This window comes from Sapajus apella, unplaced genomic scaffold (genome assembly GCF_009761245.1).
Source record: "Sapajus apella isolate SASKATOON/1434 unplaced genomic scaffold, GSC_monkey_1.0 scaffold11, whole genome shotgun sequence".
NCBI lineage: Eukaryota > Metazoa > Chordata > Mammalia > Primates > Cebidae > Sapajus > Sapajus apella.
The window spans coordinates 28079286-28099120 of record NW_022436951.1 but is presented as its reverse complement, the minus strand read 5'-3'; the positions used below and the strand labels follow the sequence as shown (position 1 = coordinate 28099120).

At 41.3% G+C, this 19835-nt stretch overlaps 1 protein-coding gene across 4 annotated transcripts in view; it reads right to left on the bottom strand.

Moving 5' to 3' along the window:
• Positions 1-19835, bottom strand: part of DNAH5 (dynein axonemal heavy chain 5) — a 362294-nt gene that overhangs the window by 261037 nt on the left and 81422 nt on the right. For all 4 annotated transcript variants that reach the window (XM_032279092.1, XM_032279095.1, XM_032279094.1 and 1 more), the window contains exons 2-4: positions 8009-8143; positions 5065-5149; positions 936-1096 (exon numbers count right to left, since the gene is read on the bottom strand). In XM_032279092.1, the coding sequence (XP_032134983.1) occupies positions 936-1096; positions 5065-5149; positions 8009-8143 (381 nt within the window). The remainder of the gene's footprint in view (positions 1-935; positions 1097-5064; positions 5150-8008; positions 8144-19835) is intronic.

Genomic DNA, 19835 nt, shown 5'->3' with positions numbered 1-19835 from the left:
AAAATTCACCACTAAGTAAATTATGCATGGGGAATTCTTTAGAAAAAGAAAGCCCTCACTGTTATACATGTTCAGAAAAACAGCAAAGGAGAAAGGACTTACAGAGTGCCTACATAAATTGGCTATGAGTAACATATAAACAAGGAACAACAAACTGCAGAAGGCCATAGGAGGCCTCTGAGGAGGAAGGCCTCTCCATGTCTCATGTTCCGGTACCGGGCGACCTAGGTTCTGTAACCATAAACATTGTGCTCAAGGACGTAAAACCCCTTCATAGCACTATGACATAGCCAGACTTGTAGGGTCCTTGTAAGGCCCGCATTCCATCAGCTGTACATAGATAATAAGCTAAAGATAGCCATGTGTTCTTATTTTGTGAAACTTCCAAAACACCACTGTTATCAATCTTTAGAATGACACACCAGTTCCGGCTCACTGATTCACTCCACCATCACTCCACCCCTACCCTACAGATCAAAGTGATTGTAATCAATAAATAGTGTGGATGATCAGAGCTCGGGGTCTTCACTGTCTCCTCCAAAGTAATAAAGTGATGGTCCCCGGGTCCCACCTTCTCTCTTAATCTGTCTTTTTCTGATTCCTTTGTCCCACTGAACTCGGGGTACCCATGGGTGATGTAGGGCTGGTTCCCTATATTCTGGTGCCCAACTGTGGGGCTCATGAATCCCTATATTCCACACACTCAGAAGGTTGTATCGATTTGTGTTAATAAATCAAATATTAAGTCCTCTTACTCAAAAGATTTAAAGGGAACGTCCTCTTAATTTCTTGCTTTAAATTTTTTAAAAATACTTCTCTGAAAGGAGTTTTAGATACTGTAGTGAATACAATGGTTGTCTTTACTGGAGGAATATTTGCGTGCAAGTTGTATGATTTTTGGTAATTCAGAGTAAACAACGGCGCTTGCCCCTTACCCGGTGGATGTTGTCAGGGGTGATGGCTTTAGAAGGGTCGGTCCTGATGAAGAACACACATGCCCCAGTAAGGGCCACATCTTTTCCCTCAGTCACGAACACCTTAGGTTTTTTAATCTTTCCAGAAACAAGATTTACCCCTCCTAGAGAGCCAAGCTGTCCTACAAAAGCAAAATAATTTTAGTATCACAAATGCTTCTTACAGTCCACATGGTTGCCTTTGGAAAGAAGTTTCCCTGTTAAAATATTGCCATTGTTGACTTGTCTGTGTGCCTTAGGTTGGTCCACAGCTTGAACAATCTCTAGCATGAGCCCTATAGGCATCTCAAAGAATCTGTATGATTCCAGATCATAGATTCACTTCAAAATTGTTATTTCACAGGCAGTGAAAAGAGAGAAGAAAGACAAAGTATCTACTGGCATGTACTGTGTTCCAGGCCCTTTGCTACGTACCCTTATGAAAACACAACTCAGCTGGGCGCAGTGGCTCACACCTGTAATCCCAGCACTTTGGGAGGCCAAGGTGGGCAGATTGCCTAAGGTCAGGAGTTCAAGACCAGCTTGGCCAATGTGATGAAATTCTGTCTCTACTAAAAATACAAAAATTAGCCTACTGTGGTGGTGTGGACCTGTAATCCCAGCTGCCAGGGCGGCTGAGGCAGGAGAATCACTTGAACCCGGGAGGCAGAAGTTGCAGTGGGCCGAGGTCACACCACTGCACTCCAGGCTGGGCAACAGAGCAAAACTCAGCCTCAAAAAAAACAAAAAAAAAAACTCTTGAGAGAGCTGTGACATGTTCTAAGTTAAACAGCCAAACTTGGTGGCACCACTTGGTGACCTTGGTGGCAGAGCCAAGGTCAAAAACCAGCTCTGACTATAAAACTCAGAACCCTCACTTCCCCATGCTGTCCATTCTCTGTCATAGTCAGCATAACCGGTTATCTTTCAAATACTGCTGGTATCAGGGTCTTGTAGAGGTAGGACCACTTGATGATGAAGTGTGGGCTATAGAGTCAGACTCCCAGAACTTCAATCTCAGGCTGCGCTTCCCAGCCATGTGACCTTGCCAAGTTACTTAATCTTTCCGTGCCTCTGTTTTCTCATCTTCTCATTTTAAAAGTGAGAATACTACTAGAACTTAGCATCTGAAATTGTTGTGAAAATCAAATGAGTTAATACATCTAAAGCCCTTAGAAAAGCACATAAGAATAATAATGCTTACACATAAGTAAGCATTATTATCAGTATTGAACATTCATCTTTGATTATCCAAGCATGTAGAACATTTAAGTACACAGAATATACTGTGAGTGAGTCCATTGTGTTCTTACCTGCCCAAGAAATGTTTGGATCTTCAGACAGGTAACTCAATCTGGATTACTGGGGTGGGAGGATGGTGCTAATGGTGTACTTTGGGAAGAGAAGTAGACCAGAAGTTGAATCCTATAATCCTGGGATTAAAACCTCTTGGAATAATCCTCCCTCAGGGATCTTCCTCCCATGGTGCTAAGCTAGAAATCTGGACTGGGGCTTTGACAGTGAACCCTCATTAAAGGTAGCCAGAAGATCAATCTCCCCCTCATTCAAAATTGCATCCCACTCCTGGCTAATATCACCTGGGTCTCATGAGTAATAAGATGTTAGGCAACAAGTTTCAACTGAGGCACCAAGGCATGATAGACATCAGAAAACAGAGTTTCAAAGAAAAAAAAAATCTGCAGAAATTTCAAAGCGCTTTTCCTAGAACTGATTAGACATCTCCTCCCAGGCCCTCATCAGAATGCAAAAGGGTCAAGAGCATGTAGACTAAGGAAGGATTTTGTGAAGACAGTTATGCTATGTATTAGTCCGTTTTCATGCTGCTAATAGAGACAGACCTAAGACTGGACAATTTACAAAAGAAAGAGGTTTAATTGGACTTACAGGTCCATGTGGCTTGGGAAGCCTCACAATCATGGTGGAAGGCAAGGAGAAGCAAGTCCTGTCTTACACGAATGGCAGCAGGCAAAGAGAGAATAAGACCCAAGCTAAACACGTTTCCCTTTACAATCCATCAGATCTCATGAGAGTCATTCACTATCACCAGAACAGTGCAGGAAATACCCAACCCCATAATTCAATTACCTCCCACCAGGTTCATAGCACAACACATGGGAATTGTGGGAGTTACAATTCAAGATGAGATTTGGGTGGGGACCCAGAGCCAAACCATATCATCCTATGCAAAGGAGGGAGGGGTTCCTGGGCTGCAGGACTTTCGGTGCTAAAATCAGGACAGTCACGCCAGTCAAAAAACAAGGTCTTCAACCCAGCCACCTAAAGAGCCTGATTTATGTCTCCTGGAGTTTAGGAACAAAATGACTGGGATATGACACCTGACCCAGAGAAGAAATCTAAACACAGTGTACAATAAGGCAGATAGAGAGAAAGTGGACTGTGCTGGGAGCTAACAACACATCCACGGAGGGCAGGGACCTAGGAACCCAGTGGGGACCCTGCTAAAAAGAGCCAGACTGGAGCCACCTTAAATCCTACTCAAAAGGAGCACCTGAGGGAGGACGGGACACAGTGATTGCTCCTGGTGCTAACACTACCAAGTTTCAGAGGTCATCATCAGGACAGCCCATTGCCATGGGATGCAAAGCCAGTGTTCCCAGTGGTCACCTCGGGAGAACCCACCACCGGGCCCACAAGAGCAAGGTAAGAGTGCAAGGTCAGTCAGCTCACAACAGTGGCAGTCCAGCAAAAACTTTCCCACCCTGCTTCCCTCTTATCTCTACCTTGCCTCTGGCCTCACACAGTCAGGCACTTTGGTTAAGCTGCTGTGGACAAGGGGTGGAAGAGGAAGGTGAAAAGAAGAGCACATAGTCCTCCTCTTCTCCCACTGAGAACTTCAACCTTCAGAGGAATGGGGGGCTCAGGGGTGAGGACGGAAGAAGATTTCACTTTCCATCAATGGGACAGTTTTTCTTTTTGAGTTGAGGTTGTGTTAGTAATTTTAAATGACCATAGAAGTTTTTGTAATCTAAGAATATCCAGGAAAGTCATGGGACTGCCAGCCTTCTAATCCAAGTTCAGAAGAAGGACTATCACGAGGGAGAAGATGTAAAGGTTAAACTTGCTTTTATGTTTGTGTCCTACAAACACTTCTGGCTCCAAGTAAAATTTACACAGAAGGCCAGTTTCATCCAGTGCTCCATTCATGGATAAACTTGATCTTTCATTTGAGCTTATGTTTTGCAATCTGCTGTAGAAACCGAAACTTCTATCTCTTGATTTTTCACTCAAAATGTAATAAGCTTTCTAAGCACAAAATACCAAATTGACAGCTTTGAGAAAATGCCAGTTCAAATTTGTATGCATAATTTCTTCAGCTTTTAAACAAAGAAGTATAGTCTTACTATATGCCAAGAGCAATAACTATGTTCCCTTTTTTCAAATGGGTAGTAAAAAGGATGTATGTAATATTTTAATATATTAAATAATGCATTTATTCATATATTCACTTATGTTCCCGGTTAGGCCTTTAATATTACATTAATCCACTTAAAAGGAGAATAGACTATCCCAGTTGAATCCATAGAAAGATTTGCAAACTTTCCGTAAGTGAGGATGATGAAACCTGTCGTCCAATATTACTTATTTAAAGCAAAGTCAGTAGAAAATAAATACAATGTGATATTTAACTAAAAAGGGATGTTATACATACTGGCAATTTCTATGTAAAAAAAAATAATGTCTATATACATGAGAAACAGGTACCCATTATAACTTCTAGAACATAATACACAGAATGAACTAGAATATAAGAAAAGGAAGTCGAACATAATCTACTTTATTATCTTTACTGCCAGCACAGCCTGAGAAGGAAAAGAAAACATCTCCAATGAAGTTAGAACAACCAGGCTAAATACCAACTGTAATCTGTCCTCTATCCTTGAGGACACACAACTTCTTCCACAGGGCCACACCCAACACACTAAGGGTTTCCCACATCGACCCACACACACACCTCCCTCCTGCCAGCAAGGTGAAACAGGTCTGTTCTCACAGTGGCTTTCTTCTTCAAGCTACCCTCAGATGAATCTAATGACACATTTCTGGGTTATGTCACATCAAATTCAAATACCTGTTTCTGCTACCTCCACATCTTGATAGTAAAACATGAGGTGTCGGAGACCTCCAACAGCAAAAAGTTGATCGATTCTTTCAATCTGGGAAAAAGAAAAAGGCAAGATAATGACTTTTAATCCAAATTAGAAACTGCACTTAAATCAACATTAATAGTGTAAAAAAGGAAAATTACTGTCATCTTTCTTACTCAAACAGGACTGCAGCTAATGTATCCTATATAAAAGGGAGCAACTATGTCAGAATAAATGTCTCACCATAGTATAGACTCCATTCAAAAAAGTAATTTAATGAATCATAGAAATATTTGTTACTTATGCACATTTGAAAAGCATTGTCTCTCTATATTTGCAAATTTCCTAAAGTGTTGAGCTACTGAAGGGCGATTTAAATAGAGATGAGTGTTTCAGTCAACTGCAAATCAGAAAGAAGAAATCATTCAAAACTTAGTCTAACATTCTAGAGATAATTAATGTTAAATTGCAATAATCGCCAAAACTGCCATAGAACATATCTGACTATGGATATTCCTTCCAGTAGCAACCTGGCACTAAGATGGGACTAAGAGTCCCATCCCTGAGGCTCACTGTAAGTATACAAGTCTAACAAATGGTCTGCTACCAACAAAGCCACTTCTCTCAAATAGTCAATAGCACAATTTGGAATTCATATGAAAATAAAAAGATAAACTCTACACACCCATTAGGCATTAGGATGGCTACCACTAAAAATCAGAAAATAGCAAATGCTGGTGAGGATGTGGAGAAACTAGAACTCTTGTGCACTATTGGTGGGAATGTAAAATGGGGCAGCCATTGTGGAAAACAATATGAAGGCTTCTCAAAAAATTGAAAATAGAATTACCACATGATCCAGAAACTCCACTTCTGAGTATATATCCCCAGAATTGAAAGCAGGGTCTCAAAAAGATATTTGTATACCCATGTTCATAGTAGCATTACTCACAGTAGCTTCCACAAAAGGTGAAAGTGACAGATAAAGGGATAAACAAAATATGGTACACGTATACTAGGGAATATAACTCAGCCTTAACAAGGAGAGAAATTCTGGCACATGCTACAACATGGATGAACCTTGAAAACCTTACACTGAGTGAAATAAGACAATCACAGAGATAAGTACTGCATGACTCTACTTGCATGAGGTGCCTATGGAATACTCTAATTCCTAGAAACAAAAAGTAGAATGGGTGGACGCCAGGCAGGCACTGGAAGGAGGAACAGGGAGTGGTAGTTTAATGGGGACAGAGTTTCATTTTTGTGATAAAAAGTGTTCTGAAGATTTGTTGCACAGTAATGTGAATGTACTTAATACTAATTAACTGTACGTTTTAAATGGTTAAGATGGTAAATTTCATGTGTATTTACTACCTCTTAAAATAACTTTTTTAAAGGATAAAATCTAGCCTGAACAATTAAATGTGAAAATAAGTCCCCTTCAATTTCCAACATGATTGAAGATGCCACATGGAAGAGTAGGAAGGACTCCCCAAGATTAAATTCCATGCTAAGAGTGTGGTGAAGGGCATGCTCCCATCACAGCCAGCACTGAAGCTCCTACCCCTCCCATCTTTGCAGGAGAGCCTGAGCCAGATGCTTTCTTTAAACCTGCAGGTTCTGACATTCCAGGGTTCTGACCTTGACCTAGAAGTTTAACCTGGGATCCCTACAGAACTGAACTTTTGCCTGTTTCTTCCCCTTGCATAATTCCAAATCCAGATGTCTGAACTGGGAAGCAGGGTGGAGGTAAGCACTTCACCTACGGAACAATCTCTCCAAGTGACCCTCTCTGCTCGTATGCCTCCGCATTCTGGGAATATTATCTACCTCCTGGTATTATGATGATGGAAATGAAGTCATAGGTTAAAGTGATCAAGAACAGGGGCCAACACCTGGTAAACACTCAATAAGTGTTAGCTATGAGGAGAAGGAGAAGAGGAGAAGCACATTTCCTCAGCTCCTGCTTGATTCATCCTGTAGTTTACACACTTTAGTGTTATCCACTCTTAATTGTTCCCCAACTCCCATTAACCCCACCAGAGTCGCCCAGCAGGAAGGAATGAAGCCAGTGGTATGCTGCAGATGGCTTGTACTGGCCGAGGATATCCAATGGATCACAACTCTTTCCAACCCAGCATTTTGTAACCCGATGATAGTAGTTTGGAACCAGCCATTGTGGGAGTATTTACACCACAGAAATCAGGAGATGCTCAAACCAGTGCCTACGTGCCTACTTCCTCCAACCTTGCCCAAAGCCAGTTCTTAAAATTTACAAGCCTATCAGTGAAAAGAATTGCCAACAGTGTGGCATCCTGTCAACAAAAAGGGCTTGCCCCCTTCTTTTTTTTCCCTAATGTCTGTGCTTTTCTCACTGCCCAGGAAATTATATCTTCCCATATTTTGGCCTTCCCCAACCAAGGTCAAACACAAAGCAAATCACACCCCTGGTTTTAAAGAAAAATTGTAGCAGAAGATGGGAACCAAGGTTAGCAACAAAAGAAAGCAGATTCAGCTGCCAAACCAAAGTGAAAGCCAGAAAATTATGGCACAAATTCAGTCTCCAAGCCTAGAACAGGGGAAATGCACAGAATATGAACTGGCAACTTGAGAGGAGATTCTGTTCCAAGACTTCAGTTTCCAAAATGGCATGGGAGCCCAGCTTCACTGGATGTAGAGAGATGCAGACCATGCCGTCAGAATCACGAAACTCAGATGACCATTATAAGTGCCCCTATTCAACACGGAGAGCTGGAAAGCCTTCAATTCATTCTGCAAGCACCAGTACAGAGTAGAATGGAGCCCTGTCCATGTTAAGACAGGTGCCTCCCTCTGGGCACAGCATGGGATCCTGCCACAGGGCCATGTTAACAGACCATCCACGCGCTCCATAATCAAGTCAGTGAGAAGTCAGACACATCCCACCTGATTCCCCTCAAGAATGGCATCCTCCACTTCAGTTTTGTTCAGGTCCAAACAGCAAGCCACGATTGCAAATAAGTAGTTATGCCTCCCATCCAAAAGAGCCCGCCTGGCTTCCTTCTCTTCCTTCAGCCTTTGCTAAAAGAAAAGAATAAAAATGTTACATGGCGACTGCTGTTCTCAAGTGGGTTCATTTTGTAAAAATTTCATCCTATTGTTGTTTTTTCAAGTCTTAGTATCCGGATAACAGACAGCTTAATGGTACCAATTTTTACATACTATCTTCCATTTTTAGAAATAATTTATTTCTCTTATGAAAATAAGGCATGCTCACTGTTTTGAAATTGCATAATACAGAGAAGCCAAAAGAGAGGAAAATCATCTTCCATCCAGAAATTATTACTGTTAACATTTTGTTCTAAATCTTTACACACTTATTTCTATGCATACATAAGCATTCAATAGAATACCAAAAAAAGAGATCTCCATTTTTGTAAACATTTTCCTAAGCCATTAAAGTAATATTTTTCTACCCTATCTCCTATCTTTATTGTTTATCTACAGCTATACATTTGGTCTGGAAATTAACTTCTGAATACCATTGCATGCTCTTTAACTATCAACTGTTAATTATGAGAATAAGGCATGCTTAATGTAACCGATGTTGGCAGTTTGAAGTATGTCTTTCCTTATGCTCTATGCTCATACAATCATATTCAAACATACGCACACACCTATATTTACATCACACTCTGTTTTCATGCAATTCTCCCTTAACAATACATCACAGACTTCTTTCTAGTTTAATACAGACTATTCTATCCCACGTAACAGCTGCAAAGATGTTCAGTATGAATGTACTATTATTCAACTCTTTTGACACTGGTGGTGGCTTCCAATTCATTCTTGAAATAATACATTACCTTTCATGCCAACCAGTAGCTCCCACTAGGAAAAGGAAAGGTGGCCCCTCTGGATCCCTTTTAATCAACAGACATTTGTTAAACCCCGAATATGTGCCAGTGCCAAAGAGGCTAACACTACCCGGTAACCTCAAAAAAGCTCACAGCCTGGCTGGCAGGATGTGAGCTAAAAATTTAAATATGACAAATGGCATGGCATTTGCCGCAGAGGCATCAGATTTATGGGTCTCCAAATGCAGGAGCATTTATGGTTCTTCAGAGAAGCAGCAAAAAGAAGGATCTCCCACTCTAGCCTGGAGTTGAGAAGGGGTAGCGGTGGTGATGGCAGGAAAGCTTTCAGGAAGAGGTGGCTCCAGCCTAGCATTGACAGAGACTTGGTCATACTCCTAGGACAGTCATTTTTCTGCATACACAAAGGCGGAGTGGCACATGAAATCACATTCTGAAAACCAAAAGGCAGCCAGGATAGGTGAACTAAAAAGAACTAGGAAAACATAAAAGGAAATGAGAAAAAAGTCAAATCATAAATATTTTCTGAACCAAATTACAAAGTTTAACTGTTATGTGAAATCCATGGAGAATCACTAATGAGTTTCAAATCAGGAGAGATAGGTGTTTAGCTGTCTGTGCAGCACTGAAAAATCCATCATTCTGACAGTAGTGTGGAAAGTGGGCTGGTGTGACACATGCCTAGAGGCAGTCAGGTGGCATTCCCAGAGACTGGGTTCATCAAAAGGAGCAGGTTGAAGCAACACAGTCATAAGTTAAGCTTTTGGATGTGTAAGGCTTTGAAGTGAGTCAATACACAGGTGGACGAGGCAGACAGGCCACTGGAAATGTTCAAGGGGAAATAGCATTGCAGATACAGATAACATGCAGGTTCTCAATTCAGCACAATGACTTTATGAGACAGACCATTCTCGTGGTGAGGGGCAGTCCTGTGCACTGTGAGATTTTAGCAGTGCCTTTGGTCTCTTACTTCCGGATGCCAGTAGCTCCCACCACCACGTCTTGAGAATAAAAAATGTCTCCAGACATCGCCAAATGGCCCTTGTGGGACAAAATAACCTCCCCCGTTGAGAACCACTGATATGATGCAGGCATAGGCATAGATATAGACACAGGCACATGTACACGTAGACATAGGAAGACTGTCAATATAAAAGTTACAATGTCAATCAGTGTGAAAACAATGTGGTACCTGTTGGAGTTGTGCAGTACAGAACGTGCAAAAGTATATCAGCTCTTTCATCCAATAGGTGGTATGTGCATTCAATAAAGATCTGACAAATGAATAAATAAATGAAAGTTTAAACCATGAGTGCAGATTTTCTAACAAATATATGGAAATGAAAACACAAAAAAAGTAAATAAAATTGGGGTCCACCAGTATGCCAGGAGCAAGGAGAAGAATAAGTGCAAATAAAGAAAGCTAAGGATGAGGCCAGGCACAGTGGCTCATGCCTATAATCCCAGCACTTTGGGAGGCTGAGGCAGGCAAATCACCCGAGGTCAGGAGTTCGAAACCAACCTGGCCAACATTGCAAAACCCTTTTGAGACCAGCCTGGCCAACATGACAAAACCCCATCTCTACTGAAATACAAAAATTGGCCAGGCATGGTGGTGTGTGCCTGTAATCCCAGCTACTCGGGATGCTGAGGCAGGAGAATCACTTGGACCCACCCAGGAGGCAAAGGTTGCAGTGAGCCGAGATCACACCATTGCACTCCAGCCTGGGCAACAGAGCAAAACCCCATATCAAAAAAAAAAAAAGAAAAAAGAAAAAAAAGGATGAATGTGTAGAGCGATAAGGAAACCAAGAAACAGCACAACAGCATCAATAAACCACAGAGAGGGTCCAACAACAACAATGCTATACAGGATTTGTTGGGTTAATTAGAATATCTTTGGGGATTGCATTTCCAGATGGTTGCAGCTTCTCCCAGCTCTTCTGTAGTGTGACTGTGCCACTAACCTGTCAAGAAATAGACTGCATTTCCCCTCCCCTTGAATTTGGCTAGCCCCAGTTTTCGCCAAAAAAAATCTGGGGGTAAATAAGATGGACTGCCTAGGGTAGTTCTTAAGGGATCTTCACATTCTACCTTTAAACTTAGAATGCTGCCTCAGAACTCAGCCACGCAGGGAGACCACATGGAGGAGAACAAAACATTCTGGTCAATGGCACCATTGACCTTCTAGCTGACCCCTGCACCAACTTTCAGCCATCTGAGTATGCTGTCTTGGATGTTCCAACCTAAGTTGCCCCTACAGAAGACAGCAAGCCAGCCAATGGCACCTGCAGAAGAACCACCCAGCAGAACCCAGTCACTCACAGAATCAAGACAGGTAACAGGTGATTGTTTCTGCTTTAGGCCTTTAAGTTTTGGTATGGCTTGTAATGCAAAAATAAATAATAATTTTGTTGGAATAACTTCACTGCCTGGATGGAAATAAATACAGGCTTGAGAAAAGGATGACTGGGAAAAGAGAAATATAAAAATCCTGAATATAAACTACTATTTCCAGAAACTTGACTATAAAGTAATAGGGTGTGGTAGTAATGCAAAGGGAAATTTAGGGTCAAGGAAGAGTTTTTTAAGGTACAAAAGACGTATGAAACAGTAAAGATGAAAAAGTTGGTGATTTCAGAGTAATTGAAAGATTATTGCTTGACCTATGTAATTTACATTCATTTCTCTGAACGTGAAGGACTACCTACCTGAGAGACAACTTCGCTGGGGAGGTGGCAAGAGAGAGCAGGATTCGGGTTTAAAAATAGATAATCTACCTGTTTTCTCACCATTTCTTTACAAAGGAACTAACATAGGTCCTGATATAAAGTACGCATTCCACAAACATCAAATAAAAGTAAATGTAAAACTTTCTTCAAATATCACTAAAGCCAGGAAGATATCCTGTTTTGAATTGTTTTCTGCCTTCCTGGCAGGGATAAATAAGAGATTTTTCTCTAAGTGATCTCTCTAAGTTTGTGCTAAATGTCTTTAGCAGCCTGAGAACTTAGAGGTCAACCAGGGAGTCAGGAATCCAGCAACAATACAAAGAGATGGCAAATGCTTAGTAGCCAAAAATAAAAATAAAAGAAGTAGAGAGCCAGAAGATTCGAGATGTAAAGGAATTGAAGGCTTCCAAAGAGCACAGAGATTTAAATAAGATTCTCCCATGGCAACACATTATTCCATAACCCATTTGTTTCCTATTCCAGAGGAAAAAAATATTCTAATGGAAGAAAAGAGAAATCACTCACTAAAATAGAACACTAATTATTCTATTTTTACTTAATTATCACAGGAGAAACTTCCAAAGCGACTTTACTATACAAAGCAAATTACTGACATATTTTTAAGTAAATGTTTTCAGAAGCAATTTAATATCTTTTAAAGCATGTTAAGACTTGAATATATTTTCTTACTTAAACCGATCATTCTATTGCTTAAAGACAAGTAATATGAAGTCAATCCTAGCGCCACATAGATGAAAGGCCACAATGTTTATCAATCTCAAATTTCATTGCATTACACTAAGGTACCCGGATAATATTGAGATTGTTTTTTAACTACCATAAAAAAAGTTAATAACGTCAAACAAATATTTAGTAATTAGATCAGTGCATTGTCAATACACAAATCTAACCCTGCAGCTTTCTGGCTGCTAGGGAACTGCAGTAACAAGCAGTCAGGTGACTAGTTCTCTGGGGGCTGGCTTGTCCTGCTGGCCTTTGAAACATCTAGGACACTTGGAAAGCAAAGGCAGAGAGGGATTAAGAAGGCAGGAGGTAAACTATGTAATGACTTTTCTTGAGTCCTATTAAAATTGTTTTGCAGTGCATTAACAAGCACCAATAGATAGGGGTAGGGAGCATGGCCACTGAAACCTATTCAATGTTCAAGAAAATCTAGAGTAGTGTTAAAACACTGCAGCAATTTGTGATGAGATGTGTTACTACTGCCTTGGAATGAGAGAGTGACTAGTGTACTACCTCACAAGGAACTCTGCTTCCCAGGTGGCCAATTTCCCATAGACAAAGGAGCACTGATGTCAGAATGAGGTGGTAGGTTCTAGTCCCAGCTCTGACACTAATTCCAAGACCTCACATCTTTCATTTAACCTCTCCAGGCTGCAGTTTCCTCAACTACAAAATTAAAGTGTTGGACTAGGTGACAGCCAAGGTTCATTCCTTCTCCAATGTCTGGACTACTTCTTACGAATTCAAACGTTTATACAAACTACAGACTCAAACTTTTAAAATACAAATCCTAATGAAGACCCCAAAAAGCTCCATGACTGTCTCAAAACTAATCCATCCATCCAATTTTTACAAATACTAACCTTTGCCTTTAACTATGCAGAACCAAAGTCCAAATCTGCATGTTTATATACACAAACTATGTATAAACTACATACGTGATCAGTCTTTCATTTTGTCACCAGCCTTATAATCCTCAACTACAGTATATGGGAGGCCTTACAGAAATGAAGATGAAAGTAAAATGGAGATACAAGTCCCAACCTGAAAGACGTTTGTGAGGGTTGAATTGCATGCAGTTTGATGATCACACTAAATCAAACAGCACTCTAATTAAAATGGCATGACCAAGGATTTGACCCTGGACATCAAAATTTAAGAGAAACAAAACTGTTGCATAACGATTTAATTGTTCACATAATTAAGCTTCCCCCACCCTTACGAAGCTCTGCCTTGTTGGCATGTTTGTCCCTGAAGCAGATCCACCCCACTGACCCCACTGGCAGCCAGCAGTAGTGAATGGAGGATGGGGCTATTTGGTCTGAGAGTTCCTTTGTGCCTAAGCAAGGACATGTATTCCCAGATCCTCCTGAAGCATACATTTTGCACTGTTTGCCCTGGTTGCATTGCCAGCTTGGTTATCCTTTGCTCACTATGTTTTGGTTTCATTGTCACAAAATCCCTGTGAAGCAGACATTATTATCTCCACACCAGGAAATCAAGACTATGGGCCATTAACCACTTTCCCAAACGCCCACAACTAAGAAAGTGGCAGGGCTGGGAATCAAGCCCTTGCTGTCCACAGGACCAGACCAAGATACACGTACCCACAGGCAACTAAGAATTTTGCATTCCTTCAAACTGATATTCCATAAGCACTTTTTTTAAAATACACACTTAAGGGTTATCTAGGTTCCTCCAGCAGAAGGCCCCACAAAAGGGTTATAAGAGGAGTTGTGGGTGGAAACCAGTTAACTAGCACCCATTTCCTGAGTTATATCAGTGACACTTTTAGGCCAGTGTGGACTGGTATCCCAGTACTTCCAGCTGGGATGCATGTATTCAGTTCTCATTGTACTCCTGTCTCTCAATAAATGATATCACCCTCACCCCATCTTCTACTCCTGAAAAAAAAACAGTGCCTCAGAGGTTAGTTCCCCACTTGAGTAGTCAGTAGGTGAGGCTCAGCCTCCCCCTGCTCACTGCTGCTTCCATCTGACAGTAACCCTGTGATCTACAACATACTGCACATACCAGGTCCTCACACAATACCTTCGCACAGGGAAGTGGATAGGGAAAGGAATGGGTCCTGCAGCCAGTATCATTTTGTTGTTGAAGGAAAAAAGTTTTTCTAGGTGACATGATTAGCTTTGTTGCATGTCTGAGTCTGAGAAAGAGAAAGAGATCCGACTTAAGGAAGTCCGTTGTACACATTGAAATGAATATATTTCCATTTGTTTGATTTATTTTGTTCTTTATATATGTGTATACATATAGTAATGTAACAAATATAATGGAGTATAAGTTAAAATCCCCATCTGAGATTATTGTAAGTACTGTGCTCTAAGAATTACAGTTGTTCTCCTATACCCATCCAAGGTTTCCCTTTCTATAGTTTCCATTACCTGTGGTCAACCTTGTTCCAAAAATATCATCAAATGGCTAATTCCAGAAATAAACTATTCAGAAGTTTTAAATTGTGTGTCCTTTGGAGTGACGTGGTAAAATCTCATGCCATCCAAATCCATACCACCTGGGATATGAATCATCCCTTCATCCAGCATCTCCACGCTGTATACATTACCTAACCATTAATCATCAGCATCATCTGGTTCCCAACATCCAATCCCTGACATCATCATGGCTCCATGATCCAGGATCACCCGAAGCAAATGGTCCTCCTTCCGCTATACCATCAGATGGTCAGTAGCAGCCTAACCCCATATCACAATGCCTACAGCATTCACCTCACTCCATCTCATTATGTAGGCTTCCTATCACCTCACATCAACACACAAAGGGTAGATACAGTACAACAGGGTATTTTGAGAGAGAAAGACCACATTCACACAATTTTTATTACAGTATATGGTTATAATTGTTCTATTTTATTATTGTTCTTACTGTTAATCTTTTACTGTGCCTAATTTATAAGTTCATCATAGGTGTATATATACACATATGCATATATAAGAAAATGTACATATATAAATGTACATATCTACATAAAAAACTAGTTTACATAGAGTTCAATCCTACCCATGGTTTCAGGCATTCATTGGGGGTCTTGGAATATATTCCCCATGGATAAGACAGAACTACTATATTGTTAGAGTTCCTTATCTTAACTAAAGTAAATAACTCCATGACTGATTCTCCTTTGGCTGTCAATGTCAATCTCAAGTCCACAGACAGTTGATCACTTGATGAGAACACAGTGCCAACGAGACCAAGGGCATGGATTTGATCATCTTAGGCCAGTTAACTTCACTTTAGCTCACTTTCCCCAACTGTGGATGAACCAGGATGAATCAGAAAGAAAATTATTCAAAGTGCATGCCCGCCTGCAATACCTGGTTATTGGTAAGATATGTATTTCTTTTCCGTTTTTAAAGACACCCAAATGGTTTAGTCCTCCTATCTGCCACATATATAACCTGATCCTTCTTATCTCCTGAGCGGCAAAACAAAGTAAATAGCAAGAGAATCTCATCGTTCCTACAAGAGCACCGGTTTTACAGGGAAGGGATGTTTTCTGTTTTGATTTGACAGCACCAGTGTCAACAACAGGCCCCGGCACGCTGAAGATCCTCAATTAATACTCTAAATAATCTTAAAATTCTTTTACAAGTCACTCTCAAGTAATTAAGGGCTGGAACAAATTATTCTAGACCGATGTGAGTCCACGACCACAGAATCAGAATTAAGTCAATAGGATCCATGCTGCTGTGCCTGGAACGTAAATGACTACACAGAATTCCACCCTGGGTAAGACAGTCGCTCCCTCGCAATTTACAGCAAATACAGCTAACCTTGTGTTACCTGCATCCCATTTTGTTTTGTTGAATTAGAGAAACTGGGGGAAGCAGTTCTCTAACTCATTTACCCTTAGAGCCCTCTGCAGACAATCCTATTTCCCCAGGTTCCCACAGAGAAAAGCCTCCCTGTCTGTCTGCCAGCTTTTCTGTTTCAACCCTCAAGGCCCCATCTCCTTTCCCAGCCTCTCTCAGAGAGGAGAGGCTGCTCTGTGATGCTTCCCAGCCCAGCCTAACCTGCTCTTTAATTGGCTGGGAGAACCACAATTTAGAGACTCTCCACTCCTAACTGCACTTTTCAAGTCTCGCCTTTTCTGACTCCCCTTTCATTACATTTTCCAGGCAAAGGGCCACAGCTGCAGAGGAATCACGGCACGTCCTTCCCGAATTAAGAGCACTTCAGTAAAGTGGTTTCAGGAAAGGAAAGACACACCACGCTGGCTAATCCCACTCACAGCAGGTACTTCAGTGAAGCCCTCCTTTATTTAACAAGAGCCACGCTCGCCCTGTATTGCAAAGAGATAGCACTTAAGCATGTGGTACCATCCATTTTCTTCTGTCCCGGAATAAACTTTGGCATCCTGCCTATTTTCGCTGGAGTTTCCAAGGCTCCTAACTCTCCCCAATTCCTCACTCCCTTATCTATCATTCCTTCCAGGCAAATAAAGGATTCCGTCTTTAGCATTTACGATGTGTGCATTCTCTCTTTAGCATTTGGCATTTACAATGTGTGCATTTTTCACCCAGACCAACCCAGAATCTGCTGTAGGCATATTCCTGTCTCACAGCCTCCCCTCCCACTGACATTCCATCATCCAAATTCTAACTTAGAGTCTGTTTTCTGCATATCAAGTTTCTGGACCTGAAGTGAGATTTGGTGGACCTTCACATGGCCATATATTCTCTTTCCCTAACCCCACAGTGATTTCACTCTACAATCAGAAATGCCTCATGTAGAATTTCAAGAGGTCCTCTGGCAGCAGGAGCCATATAACTCAAATGGCCCTTACCCATATGCTAAAAATATATATGTAATATGTCACCATTCACATTATATATGGCACAAGAGTGAAATTCCCAAACTTCCCTTATTCATACAACAAATCACTATGCTTAAAGCCGGCCACTCATTAGAGTCATTGGAGAGCTGTAAAATACTGAAGCCTGGGCCTCCCGCCCCTGAGAAATTCTGATTTATCTGGTCACGTGTGGGGTCCAGGCACTGGGGCTTCTCAAAAGCTCCCCTGGTGATTCTAATGTGCAACCCAGCCTGACATCACTGTTTTCAAGGAAGTCATTTTACAAATTGATCATGATGGATTACTATGACCAAGTTCTCACTTGAGATAGAACTTAATAGAGAAAGTCCAAGGACATAAATTTTGGGATCTTCGAACTCTAGACCTCTACTTCTTCTCCTTACTTGCAAAAATTGAATGATAGAACAAGTTCAGCACTAAATTCCATGGGGTCTAGAAGGGTTTTTCTCTGCCATATCACAGATGTTATAGTGAACCTCAAGTTTCTCTTCAAAAAATCAGTATGTCAGTATGTTCAGCTCTCTTATTCTTTAATCCTCTTTGTAGGATTTTTAATACTTCTTTGTAGTTTCAGTAAACAACATTTACCACTAGTTCTGATTAGTATTTCACATCTGTTCCTCTGGTCCGCTTCCCCATTCTGACTCATTCCAGTCACCTGCTCCAGTCGCCTGCTCCGGTCACCTGCTCCAGTCACCTTCTCCGGTCACCTGCTCTGGTCACCTGCTTTGACCCCTGCTTACCTGGTCTGACCTGCCCATAACCATCCTTCCCACCAAACTACCCACCCCACCACTCCAGCCTGTACCCCTGCTCCATTTAAAACAGCCAATCAGAATTAGACTAGACTGTGCGGTCTAATCCTAGCCAATAGGGGAACAACTTAGCAACAGGGGCGACCTCCACCAGGCATAAGTACCCCTTCCCCTCCTTGTCCAGGTGTGCACTCGCCATTGTTCCCTCTGTGAGCTGCACCCTTCTATAGAAGTAAATTGCCTTGCTAAGGAAATTTATATTCAAGTGCTACTTCTTTTGCAGCACAGAAAATTCTACCTATAACAACAGAGCACAGCACTTCATACAAAGTGGCAATCAAGAGATATTCATGGAATGGATAGGTTTTGTACCTACAGTTACATTCCCCCAGGGTGTAGCTATGGCAAAATTATAATGGGGCATCTTCAGGCCTTAACCATTTCAGGCTGGAGTGCTCACGGGGCCTTAACAAGCAGTACCAGGACTGGTGCAGTGGCTCACTTCTGTTATCCCAGCACTTTGGGAGGCTGAGGCAGGAGGATTGCTTGAAGTCAGGAGTTTGAGACCAGTCTGGGCAACATAGTGAGACTCTATCTTTACAATAATTACGATTCAAAATTTAGCCAGGTATGGCGGTGCATGCCTATAGTCCTAGCTACTAAGGAGGCTGAGGTGGAAGAGTGGTTGAGCCCAGGAGTTCTAGGCTGCAGTGAGCTATGATGGTGCCACTGCAGTCTGGCCAGGGTGACAAAGTGAGACTCTGCCTCTAAAAGTAAAATAAATTTTTAAACAGGCAGTACCTCTCTCATCCCCACTTCCCAGCTAAACCCCAGATCCATTCACCTTCCAGTGCTCTAAGGAAATGGTTTTGATCTGCTCTACGTGAAATTTGTTGACTTGGCCAAACAGGTCCAGGCCTGATAACAGGATGCTGAAAAGGGTTTGCCAGGGAATAAGAAAACTGACATCTTTTCACATTTCAAAAGATAATCTGAGAGCAAAGGTTCTTTCTGTCTTGGCTTCTACTAAGCGCCCCACTGGAAACAATGGCTGCCCTCCTGCAGAGCTTCTCCTCGGGGGAGAGAGGTGTGTTCTCCTCCCCGACAGCTTCTACCCACTTGATTCACAGTTTAGAGAAAACTTGCAGCAATCCGAAGTCCCTGAGCAACAGCATTCCCTAACACAAATATATACAGCACAAAACAGGAACAATACACATTCCACTGCAGTGAGGAGAAGACTTTTCCCCATTTTAAAACCAGCTTTGCAGTTAGGTAAATGTAACAGTCTAGAGGACTGTCATCTATCTTTCAAGTTGTCCTTTCTTCTGGAAGTCAACAAAGTCAACCAACAAAATTATAGACTTCTGTTTCACTTTAGGGAAGTAAAGAGAAACAGAATTTGCAAGTCTGGAATTCACATCCATCATACACCTGTAACTTGGTACTAAGCATTCATTACCTCTGAGAAAAGCAGAAAAAAAGACAGACATCAGATCTGAACCAAAAATTTTGCAAATGAGTGAGTGAATATATGTATACTGAGTGAGAGAATATCTATACAGAATAATTTCAAGTTTTTTAATCGAAAATAATGTACATTTATTATACAAAAGACAAGATACACGGCTTGACTTTGTTTATGGTACATTTGGTTGCTATTGGCATGATATCTATGGATAAAGTCAATTATATTAAGTAACCTAATTATAACATAGCATCATTGCAATAATAGTTCCAGACCTCAGTGTGGAACTTAGTTAAATATATACAGACTTATAGTTAAATATACGCATACTTATAGTTAGGTAG